The 19,105-nt window shown below is 39.6% G+C and overlaps 1 protein-coding gene across 1 annotated transcript in view; it reads left to right on the top strand.

Annotated features, from left to right (window-relative positions):
* The window catches only part of LOC109936885 (dnaJ homolog subfamily C member 5-like), a 20,353-nt gene extending 1,291 nt beyond the window's left edge, over positions 1 to 19,062 (top strand). The window contains exons 2-5 of the mRNA XM_048595702.1: positions 2,747 to 2,832; positions 5,200 to 5,413; positions 8,223 to 8,397; positions 16,400 to 19,062. Coding sequence (XP_048451659.1) covers positions 2,747 to 2,832; positions 5,200 to 5,413; positions 8,223 to 8,397; positions 16,400 to 16,494 — 570 coding nt within the window. The 3' untranslated portion in view covers positions 16,495 to 19,062. The remainder of the gene's footprint in view (positions 1 to 2,746; positions 2,833 to 5,199; positions 5,414 to 8,222; positions 8,398 to 16,399) is intronic.
* Positions 19,063 to 19,105: the final 43 nt, after the last annotated feature.

Below are 19,105 nucleotides of genomic sequence, written 5' to 3'. Positions count from 1 at the left end.
CCCCCTTCCCCTCCCCCTTTTCTGATGAAGGGTCTAGGCCCGAAACGTCAGCCTCTCTGCTCCTATGATGCTGCTTGGCCTGCTGTGTTCATGCAGCCCTGCACCTTGTTATCTCTTGTAGCAATAGCTGTTATTTTTAATAAAAGATACGCTACTATTTTTCAGAACCAGCAAATCAGTGAAAACATCCTGCAAAAATAAGCCACGGCAATAGTTTTCATGGAGAAAGGCATCATTTCTAAAACTTAACGTGCTTAGAATTTCCTGTAGTTCTTAACACTTAAAACCTAGCAACAACATATTTGCTTTTGCTCTTACATAAATATTAAGATGTTAGATGTAAGTAAAACTTCAGTGTGCTAATAAATCTTATTATCTTTCTGATGCTTCTAATCAATGTCCTGCATCAAATCCCTTAAAAGTATCTTTGAGTTATCAAGTGGGATGAATTGATTTAAGAGCCTTTTGTAGAAACGTGGGAAATGTGCCTCAAATTGTAAAATGACATTTACTTAATTAATTAATTCCATGAATTACTAATATGACACTGCTTTCAAGTGATTTAGGGATTGGTACAAGCAGTGGAATGCATGATTATCCACTCAGGTGAAATTGATCAAACTACGCACACCAGAAGCAAGATCTATTATAAATAATAATTTCCTGTTCTCTTTTATTGACTCTTTTTTGCCAATGCCAGTTGCTTTCAACATTTGATCATGAAACTATTAACATTGGTTTAGTGCAATTGTATTTATCTTTATAATTTAATTTTCCATTTGTCCAGACACATTCCGTCACACACTGCATTAATTTCTCCTCATTCTTCGCCATTCCTGTTAGTCTTGCATTGGAGGAAAGATATACTAGCACTGGAGGCTTCAAAGGAGGTTCTCTAGGCTGATACTAGGTATGGATGAACTGTCTTATGCGGATGGGTTGAATAGATTGGGCTTGTACTTGTTGGAATACAGAAGAGTGAGAGTCGACCTGATTAAAACATACAAGATTCTTAAGGGGCTTGAAAAGTTGTTTCTCCTTATGGGTAAACCTAGGACCAGAGGGCATAATCTCAGAATAAGGGATCACACATTTAGGACAAAGATGAGAAGCAATTGCTTCTCTCAGAGGGTGTGAATCTGTGGAATTCTTTACCACAGAGGGCTATTGAGGCAGGGTCATTAAATATATTCAAGGCTGAGATAGGCAGATTTTTAATCAGTAAGAGAATCAGGGATATAGGGAAAAGGCAGAAAAGTGGAATTGAGGATTCTCAATGATCTCATTGAATGGCAGAGCAGACTTAATAGGTTGAATGGCTTACTTCTGCTTCTTTGTCCTGTAGTCCAGTGCAATGGCCTTGGTCACAGAATTCTCCATTACTGACAACATGACTACATCATCATTAGACTGATGCATGAAATCTTGGATATTTCCAGGTTTTCTTCAATGTGAACTTCTCATTTTTACATTCAGTAATCCAGACAAATGGCAAAATGCACCTGACTAAGCTTTAAATCTTTAAAAAATATTCTTAAATTTATGTACTGTGTGTACCTGTATTCACATATTTAATGTAGGTTCAAGAGTTGGCCATTCAGCTACTTTATCCTGTTCTATTCAATTTGATTATTGCTTATGTGAACCCCAAATTCTATCAGCCTACCAATCCCTTGATACCATTGCCCATTGAAAATCCAACAATCTCTGTCTTGATTATTATTATTATCAATCTTAAATAATTCAGCATCACAGTTTTTGTGGAAGTGTATTCTAGATTTCTACAATCCAAAAATGCTTCCTCCTTTCATATATGAATGGCTTAGCACTAATTTTACAAATGTGTCCCTGTTGTTCTGGATTCTACCATGGGAAAAATAGAGGGTTGTATCCCAACATAGCTTTAAAACTTCTAGAATTCCAGTTCCCATTCCTAGCACTGGCATCTTTTGTCAGCATGGGAAATGGATGGGGCATGACAGTCATAACTGGCTGTCGTCACATTACAGGCTCCATTGTGGAAGCGGATTGTTCAGGCCTGCTGCAATTTCAAGGGGTTAGGCTAGTTTTGGAAGGCAATGTTAACACCAGCTCAGAAGTCTCATGACCCATACAGGAACCGTAGTTCTGTGTCAGGAACAATCTGAACAATAAATTCAAGAAGTTTTGCCAACTTCTAATGCTGTAATAAAATGCTTTACTGCACATTACGTATCTGTTTAATACTGTCACCGATGATAAGATTTTGGTTTGAAAAGTTCAATGACCATTAAATTTAAGAGTACTGTGAAACTGAAAAATTCTCAAATGTATTAGTGTGCATTATCCATTGGATGAAATGTTATTCTGCATTGTAGAAATGCAGTTGATTGTTGGAATTGTCTATTTTCTTTCAGTTTTTTTCTTGATATTTGACTCAGTCATTCATTTCACCATTTCAACAGTTGGACATGTAGCTGAGCATATGCACCTTTTCACTACTGATCAGCTGTCTATTTGGCTGTTTCAAAACTTTGATAGATGGCTGAGTCTATGGCTGTCATCAAAGGCTTTCAAGTGTTCAGATTGTGGAGTTTTGCTAAAACAAAATCAGTTGAAGGGTATCTTACTATGAATGCTTGGCTAAATTACAAGCATGTTAAAGATTCAACTCAGCAGTTTGGTTACTTTGACAGAATTATTCACTGTTAAGAGGATTATGGTTTTATAAAGTAGATTTTCATGTACTTTTTCTATTTTTTGACAGATGTATGAGCTTCTCAAAGACTTCCCAATGTTGTTCTCGGGCTTGAGAGTTCTCTTTGTAAAGGAGTGGGTTGATTGGTTTAGGATGTATGGTGGGTGAGGGGGAAGAGTAGTGGAGAGGGTTAGGAGGCCACACACATCTCCAGAGGTGGGTCATTGTCTCAGCAAATGGAGGTAGGCTTTTTAACCTGGCCACTCCAGCATTACTGCTTCTGTGTGTGAATGTAACTTGCCCTGACTTCCCGTTATGTAAATAGCATGGGTGGTAATTGTCATATAAGAGGTGGAGTCATGACACTGGAAAATCCTCTAACTTCTGATTCCTGCCTCCAAGATGAAATTACAGCCCAGCATCTGTATATAAAAACTTTAGAATCTTACAATTAGATCACCCCTCAGGTATCTTATGTTGGTCTCCTTACTTGAGAAGAGATATACTAGCACTGGAGGGGGTGCAGAGGAGATTGACTGGGTTGATTCCAGAGTTGAGAGGGTTGGATTATGAGGAGAGGCTGAGTAGACTGGGATTATACTCATTGGAATTCAGAAGAATGAGGGGAGATCTTATAGAAATATATAAGATTATGAAGGGAATAGATAAGGTGGAGGCAGGGAGGTTGTCTCTGCTAGCAGGTGAAACTAGGACTAGAGGGCAATGCCTCAAAATAAAGGGAAGCAGACGTAGGACTGAGGTCAGGAGGAACTTGAAACTTCACCCAAAGGGTTGTGAATCTGTGGAATTCCCTGCCCAGTGAAGCGGTTGAAGCTACCTCACTGAATGTTTTTAAGGCAAGGCTAAATAAATTTTTGAACGGTAAAGGAATTAAGGGTTATGGTGATTGGGCGGATAAGTGGGGCTGAGTCTCAAAAAGATCAGCCATGATCTTATTAAATGGCGGGGCAGGCTCGAGGGGCCAGATGGCCTACTCCTGCTGCTAGTTCTTATGTTCTTATCTCACTTCAAGGGTAGACAGCCATGTTGTAACAACCTGCCCACATAAATTAACCCTATGAACCCTAATAATATTGTGGTTAGTCTGTGCTGTACCTTTTCTAAGGCTAGCATATCCTTCCTGAGGTTTTGTGCTTAAACTTGGTACTCTAGATGCTCTATAACGTGAAGCATAATTTCAGAAGCCCCAAGGAAATTCTTGGCAATGGATTCACAGTTATGATTTTGTCAAATGTGAGTTAGAGTCATAGAGATCTGCATCACAAAAATGCCCTTTGATCTATTGAATTTGCGTCAATCAAAACCAAACACGTAACTATTCTATTTCCATTTTCCAGCACTTGCCCCAGAGCCTTATATGCCTTGGCATCACAAGTATATATTGTGACCTGAGATGGCACTGGAAGTGCTGACTTGTAAACTTTTCATTGTACTCCTGTGAGTACATGTGACAATAAAGCTAATTCTAATTCTATTCTAATTATAAATACTTTTAAATGTTATAGGGATTTCTGCCTTTACCACCCATACTGGAAGTGAGTTCCATTATCCCACCACCCTCTAGATGAAAAGGTTTTTCCTCAGATCTCCTCCTCAGATCTGCCCCTTAGCTTAAATTTATGCCCCCAGTCAGTGATCCCTCCATTAAGGGGAAAGGTTTCTTCCTGTCGACCCTAACTATGCCCCTTACAATTTTATGCATCTCCATCATGTCTCCTCTCAATCTTCTCTGCTGTAAGGAAAACAATCCTGGTCTGACCAATCTTTCTTCATAACTGAAACTTTCCAGCCCAGGCAACATCCTGGTAAATCTCTTTTGCACCCTCTCCAGTGCTATCACATCCCTCCTATAATGCGGATTCCAAAACTGTACGCAATACTCTAACCTAACTATTGTTTTATACAGTTCCCGCATAATCTTCCTGCTCTTAAACTGAAAGCCTCAGCTAATAAAGGCAATTATACCATATGTCTTCTGAATGGCTTTATCCACATGTGCTCATACTTTGAGGGATTGGTGGACATGCACACCGAGATCCCGCTGATCCTTAGTGCTTCCCAGCGTCCTACCATTCATCATGTATTCTCTTGCCTTGTTTGTCCTGCCCAAGTGCATCACCCTCACATTTATTCAGATTGAATTCCATTTGCCACTGATCAACCCATCAGACCAGCCCGTCTATATCCTCCTGCAATCTAAAGCTTTCCTCCTCACTTTGTCCTCCAGTCTTTTATTCCTGTGAAGGGATCAAGTGGATGTTGAGTTTTTCTCCAGAAACAGGAAAGGAAATATCGCCTCTAAACTCTTTTCTACTTGGATCTGGCCTAAGAATGGCCAGCTTGACAGAAATCTTTGAACAGGTTGTAATCCTGTTAAAGTGTGCTGCATTGAGAAAATGTGTAAGGTTGCATTAAAAATTTTCAGTATGCTTGAATAGTTTACACTGTTAAGATATACACTGTTCAGCATTTCAATCTCTTTGTGTAATCACATTCCACAGAAAGCTTGCTTTGAAACACCATCCAGACAAAAACCTTGATAATCCAGATGCATCTGATAAATTCAAAGAGATCAATAATGCTCATTCAATACTGTCAGATATAACCAAACGAAACATTTATGATAAATATGGTTCACTGGGACTGTATGTCGCTGAACAATTTGGTGAAGAGAATGTGAACACGTACTTCATGCTGTCTAGCTGGTGGGCAAAGGTAAATTTGATTTTTGTTTTATTCATTTTCATGTGCAGTAATGTTTTGTGCTGCTGTAAGTTGCAGTTTGAAAAGATGAGAATTCAGAAAGTTGGAAACTGAAATTTTCATAATAAAAGTGTATGCAATGTGTTAGAAAGATTCATTATTTCTGCGTATGGGTTGAAAAGGTGTCTTGCCTATTCTGAATGTATCGCTTGGCTCAATCCTTTTCTATGTAAAGCAACACTGTTTTATGTTAAAGATTTAAAAGACTCAAGGTGATTTTCTAATGGCACATATCACATCATCTCTCCTACTCTTGCCACACTTTTGGCAGAAAACCGATGGAACCGCTGGAGAAAGTGGGTAAGGGGGGCAGTTTCCATTATGAACGGGTACTGGGTGGGTGGTGGGCTAATTGATCAAGTAGCAGAGGCCTCAGTCTGTTTTGCATCTGATTTGCAAACAGCAAATTCAAGTGAACACTTCAAGTTGTCTCACAATCTGAGCATGGCAGGTGCTGGAATTTCATCAGATTCCTTGCAAATCTGAGTCAGACATTGTCTCACTTCCCAAACGCTATATATGGAAGATAGGTGGGAAGATGTTTTTGGGGCCAAGAAGATTATTCATGCTGATCCTGACAAAATGCCTGCCTTAAACCAGTGTGATCTGAATTCCCATTCCCATGAGCAATTGGTGGTGACCCTCAGTAAATTTTGTAAAGGGAGTGAGGCTTTAGGTTTGTTTAACATCTCGATAAGTTGGGGAGTAATGACATGTAATAAGCGTAGGTCTTCTGCTACTATGCAGGAAATTTGACTGGCCATTAAGTTCTTAAGAACTGAGTGACACGTGCCATCAAATTTCTAAGATCTAATCTTTATACTTGCATTAGCCAGTGCTCACTAAGGGATTTTATTTTCCTTCCTACAAAAAAAGTGTATGTTTTGAAAAGGGTTTGGGGAATGCAAATTTGTTACTGACAATGAGAAATGATCTTTAATGCAGACCTCTGCAATCTATCTAATGTAACATCTCAAAACCCTTTCCTCTTGATGTACCAGTTCTGCACGCATTTCCTCAAAACTTAGAATTTTGAATCCCTCCGATCCGATTTTATTGTATATCGCAGCAGCACGAAGACTGCTTCGGCCAAAGTCACAACCTACACCCTTTGTGACTGTGGCCTTGAGTCATTATCTTCCTTGATCTCGCACAGCATATAATTTGTTTACTGGTAGATTCTCCAACTACTGCCAACTCTCTCTGCTTGCACAATTCTGCTGAATTGATCTTGTACGTTTCGATCCCTACTCATCCAAAGCATTCAGCACATCATCTCTAATAGTTATTCTTGCTTTCCTTCACCTCTGGGCACCACCTTTAGGTCCCATAAATGTCCTCATCTATATGCTGCCTTTCCATACCATTATCCACAAGTGTATATTTGACTTTCATGTATATGCTGTTAACATTCAGCCTAATTTTCCATACATCTTTCGACGCTATGGCCTCCTTATTGCTTTCTGTCTGATATCTACCTGAGATCAAGTCATGGATGATTCATAATTTCCTTCGGCTATTCATTAGAAGAACTGAAGGCACCATTCTCCATGCTCATTACAAAACTTTACTACAGTCTGCAAGATCGAGACTAATCTGAGGGATCTGAACGGTAACTGATAGCAGTTTTATCATTTTTATCATAGAAAACAGCTGATCTGGGAATTTTCACATTTGTGAATAACGTAATAATATATTAGCATTTTCTACATTTTTCTGAGCTGATTGTATGCAAATCCTGTCCACTTTTACAAAGGTCAAACTTTTTGATTTTGAAACCATTGAAGAGTTATTTCATTCTGTCAGAAGTGATTGAGGAGTATTGTACTAGTATGTCATTGTCCAATCTTAGCAAAGGGACCCAGAAATTAACCAATACAATGGTAGACACTGTTTTGACTGTAAAACTATTGTCATTAACACTTCTTAGTAAAAGACAGAAATGGATCCCCCTAAAGGTTTTTGATTGTCAGTATTGTAGTAAATTATTACATTATTTTCATTCTGTCTGTGTGCCCAGTGAACATAAGAACATAAGAGAACATAAGAACTAGGAGCAGGAGTAGGCCGTCTGGCTCTTCGAGCCTGCTCCGCCATTCAATAAGATCATGGCTGATCCTTTCGTGGACTCAGATCCACTTACCCGTGTTCTCACCGTATCCCTTAATTCCTTTATTGTTCAAAAAAAATCTACCTTTTTTTTAAAAACATTTACTGAAGTAGCGTCAACTACTTCACTGGGCAAGGAATTCCATAGATTAACAACCCTCTGGGTGAAGAAATTCCTTCTCACTTCAGTCCTAAATCTGCTCCCTCTAATCTTGAGGCTATGCCTTCTTGTCCTAGCTTGTCCCAGTGAGGTATATTTAGTGGCGTGCTGGCTTCTATTGAAAGGAACAGGATAGTTTGAGATTCTCAAGGAAAAGAGGGGACCAATTTTTCATGTAGGCAGCCCATCCTCCACCCTGGGTGAAGTTGAGCTACAGCCTTGAGCCTGAAAAACTAATGTAAAACAAAATATATCTTTTTAAAGAGATCTTGAATAACTTGTGAAGCAGTAAACTGGAGATTTGCACAGGAAGAACCATGTGCAGGTTGGGTCATCACAAAGCCTGTGTGTGTCCTTCCAGTTGCCAGGGTTCAGTCAATGGAAAGTCCAGCATTCAACATAACTCTCAAAATCAACAGCATAGAAGGACCATGCAAATTTTACCTTCACTTCTACTTCATTGTTTGTGTCTGTTTTCTCTACTTTACTCAGGGCCTGTTTGTGTTCTGTGGGCTGATCACTGGCTGCTACTTCTGCTGCTGCCTCTGCTGCTGCTGTAACTGCTGCTTTGGTAAATGCAAACCCAAGTCCCCAGAGGGCGAAGAATATGATTACTATGTCTCACCAGAGGACCTGGAGGAACAAATCCGCACAGACATGGAGAATGGTAAGTGCTAAATTCAAGGCTGAGCTTTCCACAAAGAAAAGGCCTTTGGGTTGTTCCTATGCCCACGATTGGTATGAAAATGTGTATAATACTGGCCTGGTGGTATTATGACTGGACTGTTAATCCAGAGACCCAGATAATGTTCTGGGGATGCGGGTTCGAATCCCGCCATCACAGATGGTGGAATTTGAATTCAGTAAATATCTGGAATTAAGAGTCTACTGATGATCATAAATCCATTGCTGATTGTCGGGAAAAATCCATCTGGTTCACTAATGTCCTTTAGGGAAGGAAACTGCTGTCCTTACCAGGTCTGGCCTACATGTGACTCCAGACCCACAGCAATGTGGTTGACTCTTACCTGCCCTCTGGACAAATAGGGATGGACAGTAAATGCTGCCTGGCCAGTGACGCCCACATCCCCTGAATGAATAAAGGAAAAAAATATTCGTCATCTTAATGCGTGGGGAAAGCAACTGGAGAAGTCATTGATTTCAATTGTAAAATACAGCACTCATCACACCCTGCCAATCAGACAAAGACCTATTTATGCATACTCTCTGTTTTCTGGCAGCCAGCCAATCTCCTATCTATGCTAACATGTTACCCTGTTCACCATGAGCTTTTATTTTCCCAATAACCTTTGATGTGGCAGCTCATCAACTGTTTTCTGGATCTAAGGAATTTTGGAAAATTAACACCAACGCATCTATTATCTCATGAGTAACCTCTTTTAACACCTAAGGATGAAGTCTGTCTGGACTTAGAGACTTGGTACTGCACAGTACCATCAGATTGCTTTTTACCTGTTCCTTTGCAGTTATAATTTTGTTAAGCACCTCTATCCTTTACACCTCCCAATTTACTACTATTACTGGAATGTTTTTTGCATCCTCTATAGTAAAGACAGAAGCAAAATATTTTATTTCATCCACCATTTCCTTATTATCTACTACTAACTCCCCATTCTCATTCTCTAGAGGACCAGCACTTGCTTTACTTACTGTTTTCCTTTTTAAATACCTATAGAAACTCTCACTATCCATTTTAACAATGGTAGCTAGCTTTCTGTCACATTCTAAATTCTTCCTTCTGATGAGTCATTCTCTGCAGTTCTTTATATTCTGACCAGTCATCTGACTTGCCACTCATCTTTGTGCAGTTATTTTTTTCTAAAAGTTTGGTACTTTCCCTAACTTTTTTTTAAATTAACCAAAGTCCTTCCTGTAGAATCTTTCTTTACTGTAGGCATAAACTTATTCTGAGTATTCTGAAATATCCCCTTAAATGTCTGTCACTGATTCTCTATTGATCTATCCATTAGCCTAGTATATCAGAGATAGTAGGAACTGCAGATGCTGGAGAATCTGAGATAACAAGATGTAGATCTGGATGAACACAGCTGGCCAAGCAGCATCAGAGGAGCAGGAAGGCTGACGTTTCGGGCCTAGACACTTCTTCAGAAATGGGGGAGGGGAAGGGGGTTCTGAAATAAATAGGGAGAGAGGGGGAGGCAGATAGAAGATGGATAGAGGAGAAGATAGGTGGAGAGGAGACAGACAGGTCAAAGAGGCGGGGATGGAGCCAGTAAAGGTGAGTGTAGGTGGGGAGTTAGAGAGGAGATAGGTCAGTCCAGGGAGGACGGACAGGTCAATGCCACAATGATGCCACCAGAAGGTTGCAGGAACAGCACCTCATATTCTGCTTGGGAACCCTGCAGCCCAATGGTATCAATGTGGACTTCACAAGCTTCAAAATCTCCCCTCCCCCTACCGCATCCCAAAACCAGCCCAGCTTGTCCCCGCCTCCCTAACCTGTTTCTCCTCCCACCTATTCCCTCCTCCCACCTCAAGCCCCACCCCCATCTCCTATCTACTAACCTCTTCCCACCCCCTTGACCTGTCCGTCCTCCCTGGACTGACCTATCTCCTCCCTAACTCCCCACCTACACGCACCTTTACTGGCTCCATCCCCGTCTCTTTGACCTGTCCATCTCCTCTCCACCTATCTTCTCCTCTATCCGTCTTCTATCCACCTCCCCCTCTCTCCCTATTTATTTCAGAACCCCCTTCCCCTCCCCCATTTCTGAAGAAGGGTCTAGGCCCGAAACGTCAGCCTTCCTGCTCCTCTGATGCTGCTTGGCCTGCTGTGTTCATCCAGCTCTACACCTTGTTAGCCTAGTATATCATTTCAGCTAGCTCAGCTTTCATACCTACATAGTTGCCCTTACTTAAGTTTGAAATGCTAGTCTTAGACCCAGACTTCTCCCTTTCAAACTGCATGCAAAATTCAATAATATTATGGTCACTCCTGTCTAGTGTAGAATATTGATCAATTCATCAATTAATCATGTCACATTACATTATACCAAGTCTAACATAACCTGCTTTCTTGCCAAGTTTGCTAACAATATAGCATAGAAATATGGAGTGGATGGAATGAATCTTGTGTCTCAATGAATGGGCCTAAGCCCATTTTGATCCCAATTTCGACCGAAAGCTTCATCATCATTGAGCTTCTACAATGAACTCCAAGCAGTTTGCTGAAGAAGATGACTCGCAAAGTTGGCAGCAGCCTTTGAGTGAGTTTTTAAAGAGGAGACACCACAAGGGGTAAGAAGGCAAATAGCAGTGACCATAATTTTAAAGGGTAGGTGATAGTACCATGGTCATGGTCTTTGGCATTGGGAAAGGCAGCAACAGGAATGGGGAAGGTGGATGCACAAAGCAATCAGAGTTGGGTGGGGGGGTGGTGGAATGTGGTGATTGGCAGTTGCCTGCTTTGGCGATGCTATAGTAATTGCGCTAAAAAGGTTGTAGAAAGGTTGAATGAGCTACCTTCATTTTGGATTAGGCAATTAAAAAAACCCATCCAGGATCCATACCAGAAACAGGCCTTACTTGAATGTGGAAAAACCTAATCCTGTTTCAAATGGGGGCCAAAGATAACTATTTATTTTTTGCCCAGTTATGATGTAAGATTCCAGATGTCCAACATCTGAAAATATGTTGAAAATATCCAACACTATCTCCCTATGATCTCTCTTTCTACCATTGTGTTATTAGATTGTTTGTCCAACACTGAGGCTTGAATAAGCTGCAATTTCCACTAGTTGAGCATGAGGAAGATGAGGGGCTACAAACTGGATAAGACACCAAAGCCCATGACACTTACAAGCCATCCCTTTATCTGTGAGGTGTTATCTTCATGTCCCACCATAAAATCTGTACCTGAGCTACCAGTTCCATTGTGCCGGTATCATAGTCTGATTCAGCCTGAGACAGTTCACAATTTTTGTAAGGTTTTCATTTCTGAGCAGAGTTTCAGGGCCATTATCCGCTCTTTCAAGAAGACTGTCTTTTTTCTTTCTTCTATGTTCATTTCCACCTTTTCCACAAGCAATCTACTGGTAGAGCCTTTACTTATGTCTTGTCACCTCCAGGCTCAATTATTCCATCTATCCTTTAGCCTTCACAAACTGCAGTTCCTGCAAAACCTGGGGGTTTGTGTACCAGCCTGCACTAAGTCCCATTTGTCCATGTCCTTGTTGAGTTACATTGACTCCAAATCCATAAATCTGAAATATCATTCTCATATTTAAATGATCATCTTCATATTTAAATCTCTGTAATGCCGGGTTCCTCCAGATCTCTGAAACCTACTCTTCCATCCCAAAAAGACTGCCTTCCTTTAATTCTGGCCTATTCTGCATCCACCCTCACTTCACTCTGACATTGATAGACATAAAAAGGTATCACACTCTCTAAACTAGCACCCCACATCCTTCTTTTCCTTTAAAACAACCTTTTTGACCAAATTTTTAATTGGTCCTCCTATTGTCTTCTTTGTTGTAGTGTCAATTCTTGTTAGATTACACCTCTGTGAAGTGCCTTGAGATGTTTTCTACAATAAAGGTGCTATTTAAATTGAAGGTTGTTGTGAAAGATAATGGAATACTGCAGTGAATATGATGAGCTGAGTTTTGTGAGGCCAACTGGAGTCTAATCCATCAGTCAGCGAACTGCCATTGGTTATAGGGGAGGCCCATCAGATGCCATTTATGTTGCCGCTTTTAAGCCTCACTGTAGTTGAGATTGCTGGCAGTGGAAATCCTGTCCACTGGGTTGCTAACCAGTCAGAGGTCAGCAATTGCTTGTTGCCACCAGCAGACATGTAGCAGAAGGTGCAACTAACCCACCGGAGGCCCAGGAACGACGAGGGACTCCAAACCACAGGTCGGTGAGGGAAAAATGAGGGTCAGTGGGAGAAGGGGCTCAGAGGCAGGTACGTGGGTGTCTTTCAGCACATCCCAGTCACAATTGTCTGATAATAACGGAGCCCCAGCTCACTCCTGGACTCACCGAATTGTAGTGGAATCAGGGATAATGGGATCCAGTGAACTCGCTCATTAATGAGGCCCATTCAAATACCAGCACCAAAAGCTGTGAAACCTGTGACAGTGCCATGCAATTGGGGGAGGTTCTCCCTTTGCTGGGAGACTGAAGGAGGGCCTCTCTCATGACAAAGTGAGCCCAGCCATCGTGGTTCTCATTGCAATGGGTAGCATTGAATCCAGCTGTGTATGTGAGAATTCAAAGTATTTAGAACCTTTTCACCAGCAGGAGCCTTGTGATAAACTCACTCTCCTGTTATCAATCAGTTTATTCAGATTCCATTTACGATTGGTTTCTTTAAATTCTGTTTCTGTTCTGAAATCCAAGCCACACCCTGAACTGTAAATGATTTCATGGCATGTATAACAGACTAGTCGGATGTTTGAAATCCATCCAAATTTTTGAGAAATCTCTAACAGTAATAAACCGACGTAAATTAAATACATTAGTTCATTGAAACACACTTGATCCTAATAACTGAAAGGGAACAAAGTTCTCACAGTGGTTTGGATGGAAAAGTAAATCACCCACTATAGACTACTGGGATAAATGTAGTGTCACAACATCTATGAATCCGAGATATCTGTACAGTTAGGGACGTGCTGCTGCTTTACTAAAGGATTTGAAATATCTTTGGCAGCTTGCCACACTCCCTTTCTATTTTTAAATGTTGGAAGGATAACTATCCCAAGCCTGACATCTTAAAATCATCATAGATTTCAAAGGCATTCAGAGGTCAGTGGGCAGAGCTCCATCTACAACCTTGAGTAATTATGCACAGACATCCGTTTACTGAATAGGATGAGAAACAGTGGTGTGACCATGGCTATATAAATTTGTGCTACTTCTGTGGATGTCTGATTTTGCTGTCCAAAATGCATAGAGGTGGAAGTTTATGATGAATGTGGCTAATGAGAGTATCTTTTGATCACTCTTCCAGAATGACGTTTGTGCCAATTGCTTACTATTTTTGAGAATAATATATTCTTTTTCTACCCACACCCCCAGTACCATTTCACACTGAGTCTGGGAAAGTGTCTTGACTGAATTCCAATTTCACAGCAGCTGGCAATACCCTGTCCCCAGTATTTGTTCTGCACATGTGAACCTAAACAGTGTTTCTCAAGAGACTCTTCTCATATGAGGACATCCCTGCAAAACCTAATCCTGTCCTCACCAAACATACATTCAGAGTTCCCAACAGGGATCAAGTCCTGGAGTTTTTTCCAAGAACAGACTAAACTTTGAACCTGGGAGTTTGGTAGCTGGGATTTAATGAAATGGTGAATACACTTGACAAATCACATAATGTATTTTTAAAGAGGCACCATCTAAAGATAGCAACTATAGAGTGCAGCTTATCATATTCCTTCCACTGGAGACCTGTATCATCATGTTCAGCTGATCACATTACAGTACTCTGAAAATCCACTTGAATTTAAATTGTTTTCTTAATTCATTTATTGTTGAGACACTTTAACAATAGTACATTTGCTGATGCTGATCCAGCATAGTCCTACTAGTAACTTTCATATACTTCAAATTATATGAGCATTTCCAAAAAAGGAAATAATATTCCATTCTATAATATGCAACTTGCTCAACAGCTGATACTAGAGAATGTTTCTCCAGTTGCCTTCCTCTGCCAAAATAAATTCTATCAATGGTTTCACGGTGGATGACCATTTGAAAACTTGAAGAACTGTTTGCACTGTATAATATTTTTTGCACCGTGAAAGCGTAACACTTTTCTGACAAATTAAATGTACATTTATCATATATGAGCATTAGGATGTAGTTATTGCAAGTTTCTGGTTTCCAGGAAGTGAAATGAATTAATTATAAATCAATAATGGCCATTTTTGGGGTACAAAAGGACATAAATGCCATAAAACAGGATAAATGCCAGGTATTACATTTTGGTACAACAAACAAGGGTATGACTTATACAATTAATGGTAGGGCCTTAGGTAGTGTTGAGGGACCTAGGGATTCAGGTATATAATTCTTTGGAGTTTGCGTGACATGTAGACAGGGTGGTTAAAAAGGTGTTTAGCACACTTGCCTTCGTTGTTTAGTCCTTTGAGTATAGAAGTTGGGAAGTCATGTTGAGGGTTGTACAGGACATGTGAGGCCACTTCTGTATACTGTGTCCAGCTCTGGTCACCCAGTTGTAGGAAGGATATTGTTAAGCTGGAGAGGGTACAGAATAAATTTACCAGGATGTTGCTGGGTATGGAAGGTTTGATTGATAAAGAAAGGCTGGAAAGGCTGGGACTTTTTTCACTGGAGCATAGGAGGTTAAGAGGTGACCTGATAGAAGTTTATAAAATAATGAGGAGTGTAGATAGAGTTAATGGTCATTGTCTATTCCCAAGGATGGGGGATTTCAAGACTAGGGTGTACATTTTTAAGGTGAGAGGAAAGAGATTTAAAAAAGTCATGAGGGGCAAATTTTTCACACTTCCTGAGGTAGATGTGGGTACAGTTACAATGTTTAAAAGACATTTGGATAAGCACATGAATAGGAAAAGTTTAGAGGGATATGGGCTAGGAGCAGGAGGATGGGAGTAATTTAGTTTGGAATTACGTTTGGCATGGACTGGCCAAATTTGTGGAGAGAAAGCAGAGTGAACATTTCGGGTCCAGTGACCCTTCCACAGAATAGTCCTTAAAAATGATGGGCAAGACCTTGATTCCAGGATTCTGTACCCTATTCCAGTTCTCTGCAATTTTCTTCCGGGCAAGAGATAAAGGTGTGGGTATTGAGCATGCACATAGCACTCCTGCCTTTGCAGACTACATTGTGAGGGTAGGTATTTCAGAGCTCCAGCATGTTTGATGGAGTTGGGCCTGATCTGTTCATTGATGTGATAAATGGCACCTCAAAGGAGTCATTAAACATGGGGAAACCCTGGTTCTGAATTGAGGACAATGAAAAGAAACTGCCATTCACCATTTCCTCAAATTACATTGTTTCTCTTAACTTTCCAGAAAGCTGGCAATTCTGGCCCCAGCCACTGCCCAGAATGAAAATATGGCAGGCAGGGGCCTTCTCGATGGAAATGTGTCTGCAGAATTGGGAACTTACCCACTTCCTTATCTGCATTTCCTTCGCCCCATGGTCATAGAATCATACAATTCGGCCCATCAAATCTGTGCCACCAAAAAAATATTACAACCTACACTGGTCTCACTTTTGCTCACTAGGCCCATAGCGTTGAATGTTACAATATTTAAAGTGCTCTGGCACATACCTTTTAAAGGTTGTAAGATTTTCCACCTCCAGTGCATTCCCTTTGGGTGAAAAAATATTTTCCTCAAATCCCCTCTAAACTTCCCATCCTTCACTGTAAAATGATGCCCCCTTGTTATTGACCTATCGACTAAGGGGAACAGTTGCTTACTATTACCCCTGTCCATGGCCCTCATAATCTTATACACCTTAATCAGGTCCCCCCTCAACCTATTCTGCTGTAAAGTAAACAACCCGAGCTTATCCAGCCTCTCTTCATATCAGATTCTTTTCTTTAGAACTTTGGGTCGAGACAAATTGAGACAGTATTTTAATGCATTGATTCTGTCTCCCTGTTGCTTTGTTCTTGCAGATGGGGAGATTCCAATTGTGCTTCAGCCTACAAATGCAAATGAGAAAACTCAGCTCATTGGCGATGGTCGACGTAGCTACAACACAGATGGGTAGAATTTAAGAGAGCAACAAGCTGTGCTGAAATTCTAGGCAACTGTTACAATGTGGACATGCCATGCAGTGTGGTTGTATTTTCTATTTGGTAAATGACATTATCAACTACTGGTCTTGATATTACACAAACAACCACTATCAATAGTTACCACTGCGGTGAAAGCAGTTTGAAAACCCACCTTCAAGCAAAGTCCTAAATTGCTCTAAAAACTTCTAAATTATATATTTTTTTCTCACTTTACTTTATAACGTTATTTGGAATCAAACACTCCATTATTTGAAAAACTTTTGCTGACTGTCTTTAATATATTTTCTCTGTCAAATATTTATCATATTTTGTAAACCACATAACCAGATTGCGCCTTTTTGGATAAGCAGATGTATTTTATTCAATGAACTCCAAATAACGTGAGGCTGGAGATGAAAACTAACTCTCATTTCCACTTTACTAGCTAGTCATTGCCTCAACAATAAAAAAGTTAAAAATAATGTTTTTACTACAAAATATTGCAGTAATTCTGATACTTGCTCTTGAATTGTTTGTGGTTGGAACATTGTCATTGCACCTCTGAAAGTAATAGACTCACTGACCTTGTTACTGCTGTAACAATGTCTGCATGTCTGCAAGAAGTAAGGCCAGCACTTTTATTATTTATAGCTTAGAAACTCTTTGTGGAGTACAAGTGAACTGTGCTAGAAATTTTAGCAAGGTGCCTTAGGTCAAAAAATCATTAAAAGGACTTGAATAGATACTGTATAGGAATTATTTAATATGGAGTAGAGAATGTAATATATTTCAAACCTGTCTGAATAATAACTTCAGATTAGTCATCTCCATTTTAGCTTCCTGATTGCTGGGTATGCTTTTGTAACTTTAATAAGATATGCATTTCTCATTAAATAAATTTCTATTTTAGTGAACAATAGGATTAGAGAAATCTACAAAACCATAGCAAGTTGAATTCCCTGCCCTCTTGGAAGTAAAAATATAATTTTGTTAGTTTATTGTCGTACTAACATCTTACTAACAGCAAAAACAAATGCATCTGCTTTCCACTTGCTCATGGAGCAGATGTAGATATGTATTAAAATTGTATTGGATTGTCATGCAATCCTGAATGTTGTTCCTTACATCCACTGACATCAAAAGCACATATCCAGCTTGCACTGTAGGGTTTTTTACAAACCACCTTGAGCACAAAGTTGTAAAAGAACCCCTTTTGTATAAAGTTTCCCAGCCTATGAAATTTTTCATTTTGTACCCTACAATGAGGGTGTGATTCCAAATAAATTATGTCACAATTCTACATAAAAGTTTACAATTTTCATATGCCCCAATCAGCAGAAAACCTTGATGCCCACCAACGCATACTAAACTTGTACTAGGGGGTGCGACTCCCCACTTCAAGCATTCAGATAATCCAGCCTATTTTTGTCACCAGACACAGAACAGAGTAACCATATGCATGTGTATCTCTCTACATGTAACATTTTGGATTGATGGACAATTTAATTAATTCCTATTTAAACAAAAAGACAAACAAATATTATAAATTAGATCTTCTACTTTTGAGTAGTAGAGGTTACTAAATAGCAACATGACTTTTCTTTTTGGAAATAAATTACATTAAGTTTTTCTTGAGGCAACTACGCAATCTTAATGTATATTTAACTTTAGAAGATGATCTGCTTAAAAATAAGTGGTTTCGAAATTATCAGTTGATTTATTTACTTTTCTCTTGTAAGTTGTTGTAGTTAATGCATTAAGATATAATAGCCATCTGTGTGTGATGCGATTTATATTTTGCACAAACATTTTATTTGTAAAGACAAAAACCTTGCATGGTTAACTTTCCTTTGTTAAATCCTCTGTGAGAATATTGTTTGCACGCTGCATTTAAATCAGCTGTGAAGAAAGTGTAATTTTAAGGTTTGATTGTTCCGATATCAGCCCAGTTCATATTTCAGGTAGTTTCAGGTGTTCTTTGTTGTAAGTTACCACCTTTGGCCACTGTACTTGCCTGGAACAAATATATATGGTATTCAGATGATGTAGTTTCTACTTACTTCCTTAAATGTACTGAAGTGAAACTCTTGAATGTATATGCAAGCTGACATCCTATTCTTGAACATTTCCTTGGCATAATTTCAAGGTTCCAGTGATCGGGAACTATTGTATTTGATACAGGTGAATATCACCTTCATTTTTGCAGGCCTCCTAAGATTCACCAACTTGACTGTGACCAGATACAAAGTGCCCTACGATTACTTGTCACTTTTGAGGCAGTGTTACGTGTCTATTTAATTTCTTTACTGTTTACCCATTACAATGTGTAGGTGGTGTGAATGAAAAATAAAAGGGGATATAAGAAACCAACCGAATTTTCTGACATGTAAACTGCAATGTACAGTACTTTGAAACACGCACGCTACGTGCTGAACGTTTGTTAGTGGCATTTAGTGTGTTGTTACCATTCTCTCCACCTCTAGCTGTGAAACCAAAATAGTAACAATGTTAAAAAGTACATTCTTTAAGAACAATCTAAATTCTGTCTGTTCCATTTAACACCTTAGGATGATAAAAGAAGTATCAACATTCCTTCTACCTGTT

The sequence above is a fragment of the Rhincodon typus genome, chromosome 4, assembly GCF_021869965.1.
Source record: "Rhincodon typus isolate 14 chromosome 4, sRhiTyp1.1, whole genome shotgun sequence".
Lineage (NCBI taxonomy): Eukaryota > Metazoa > Chordata > Chondrichthyes > Orectolobiformes > Rhincodontidae > Rhincodon > Rhincodon typus.
Note: the sequence above shows the minus strand (reverse complement) of the source record. Positions and strands in the feature narration are given on the sequence as shown.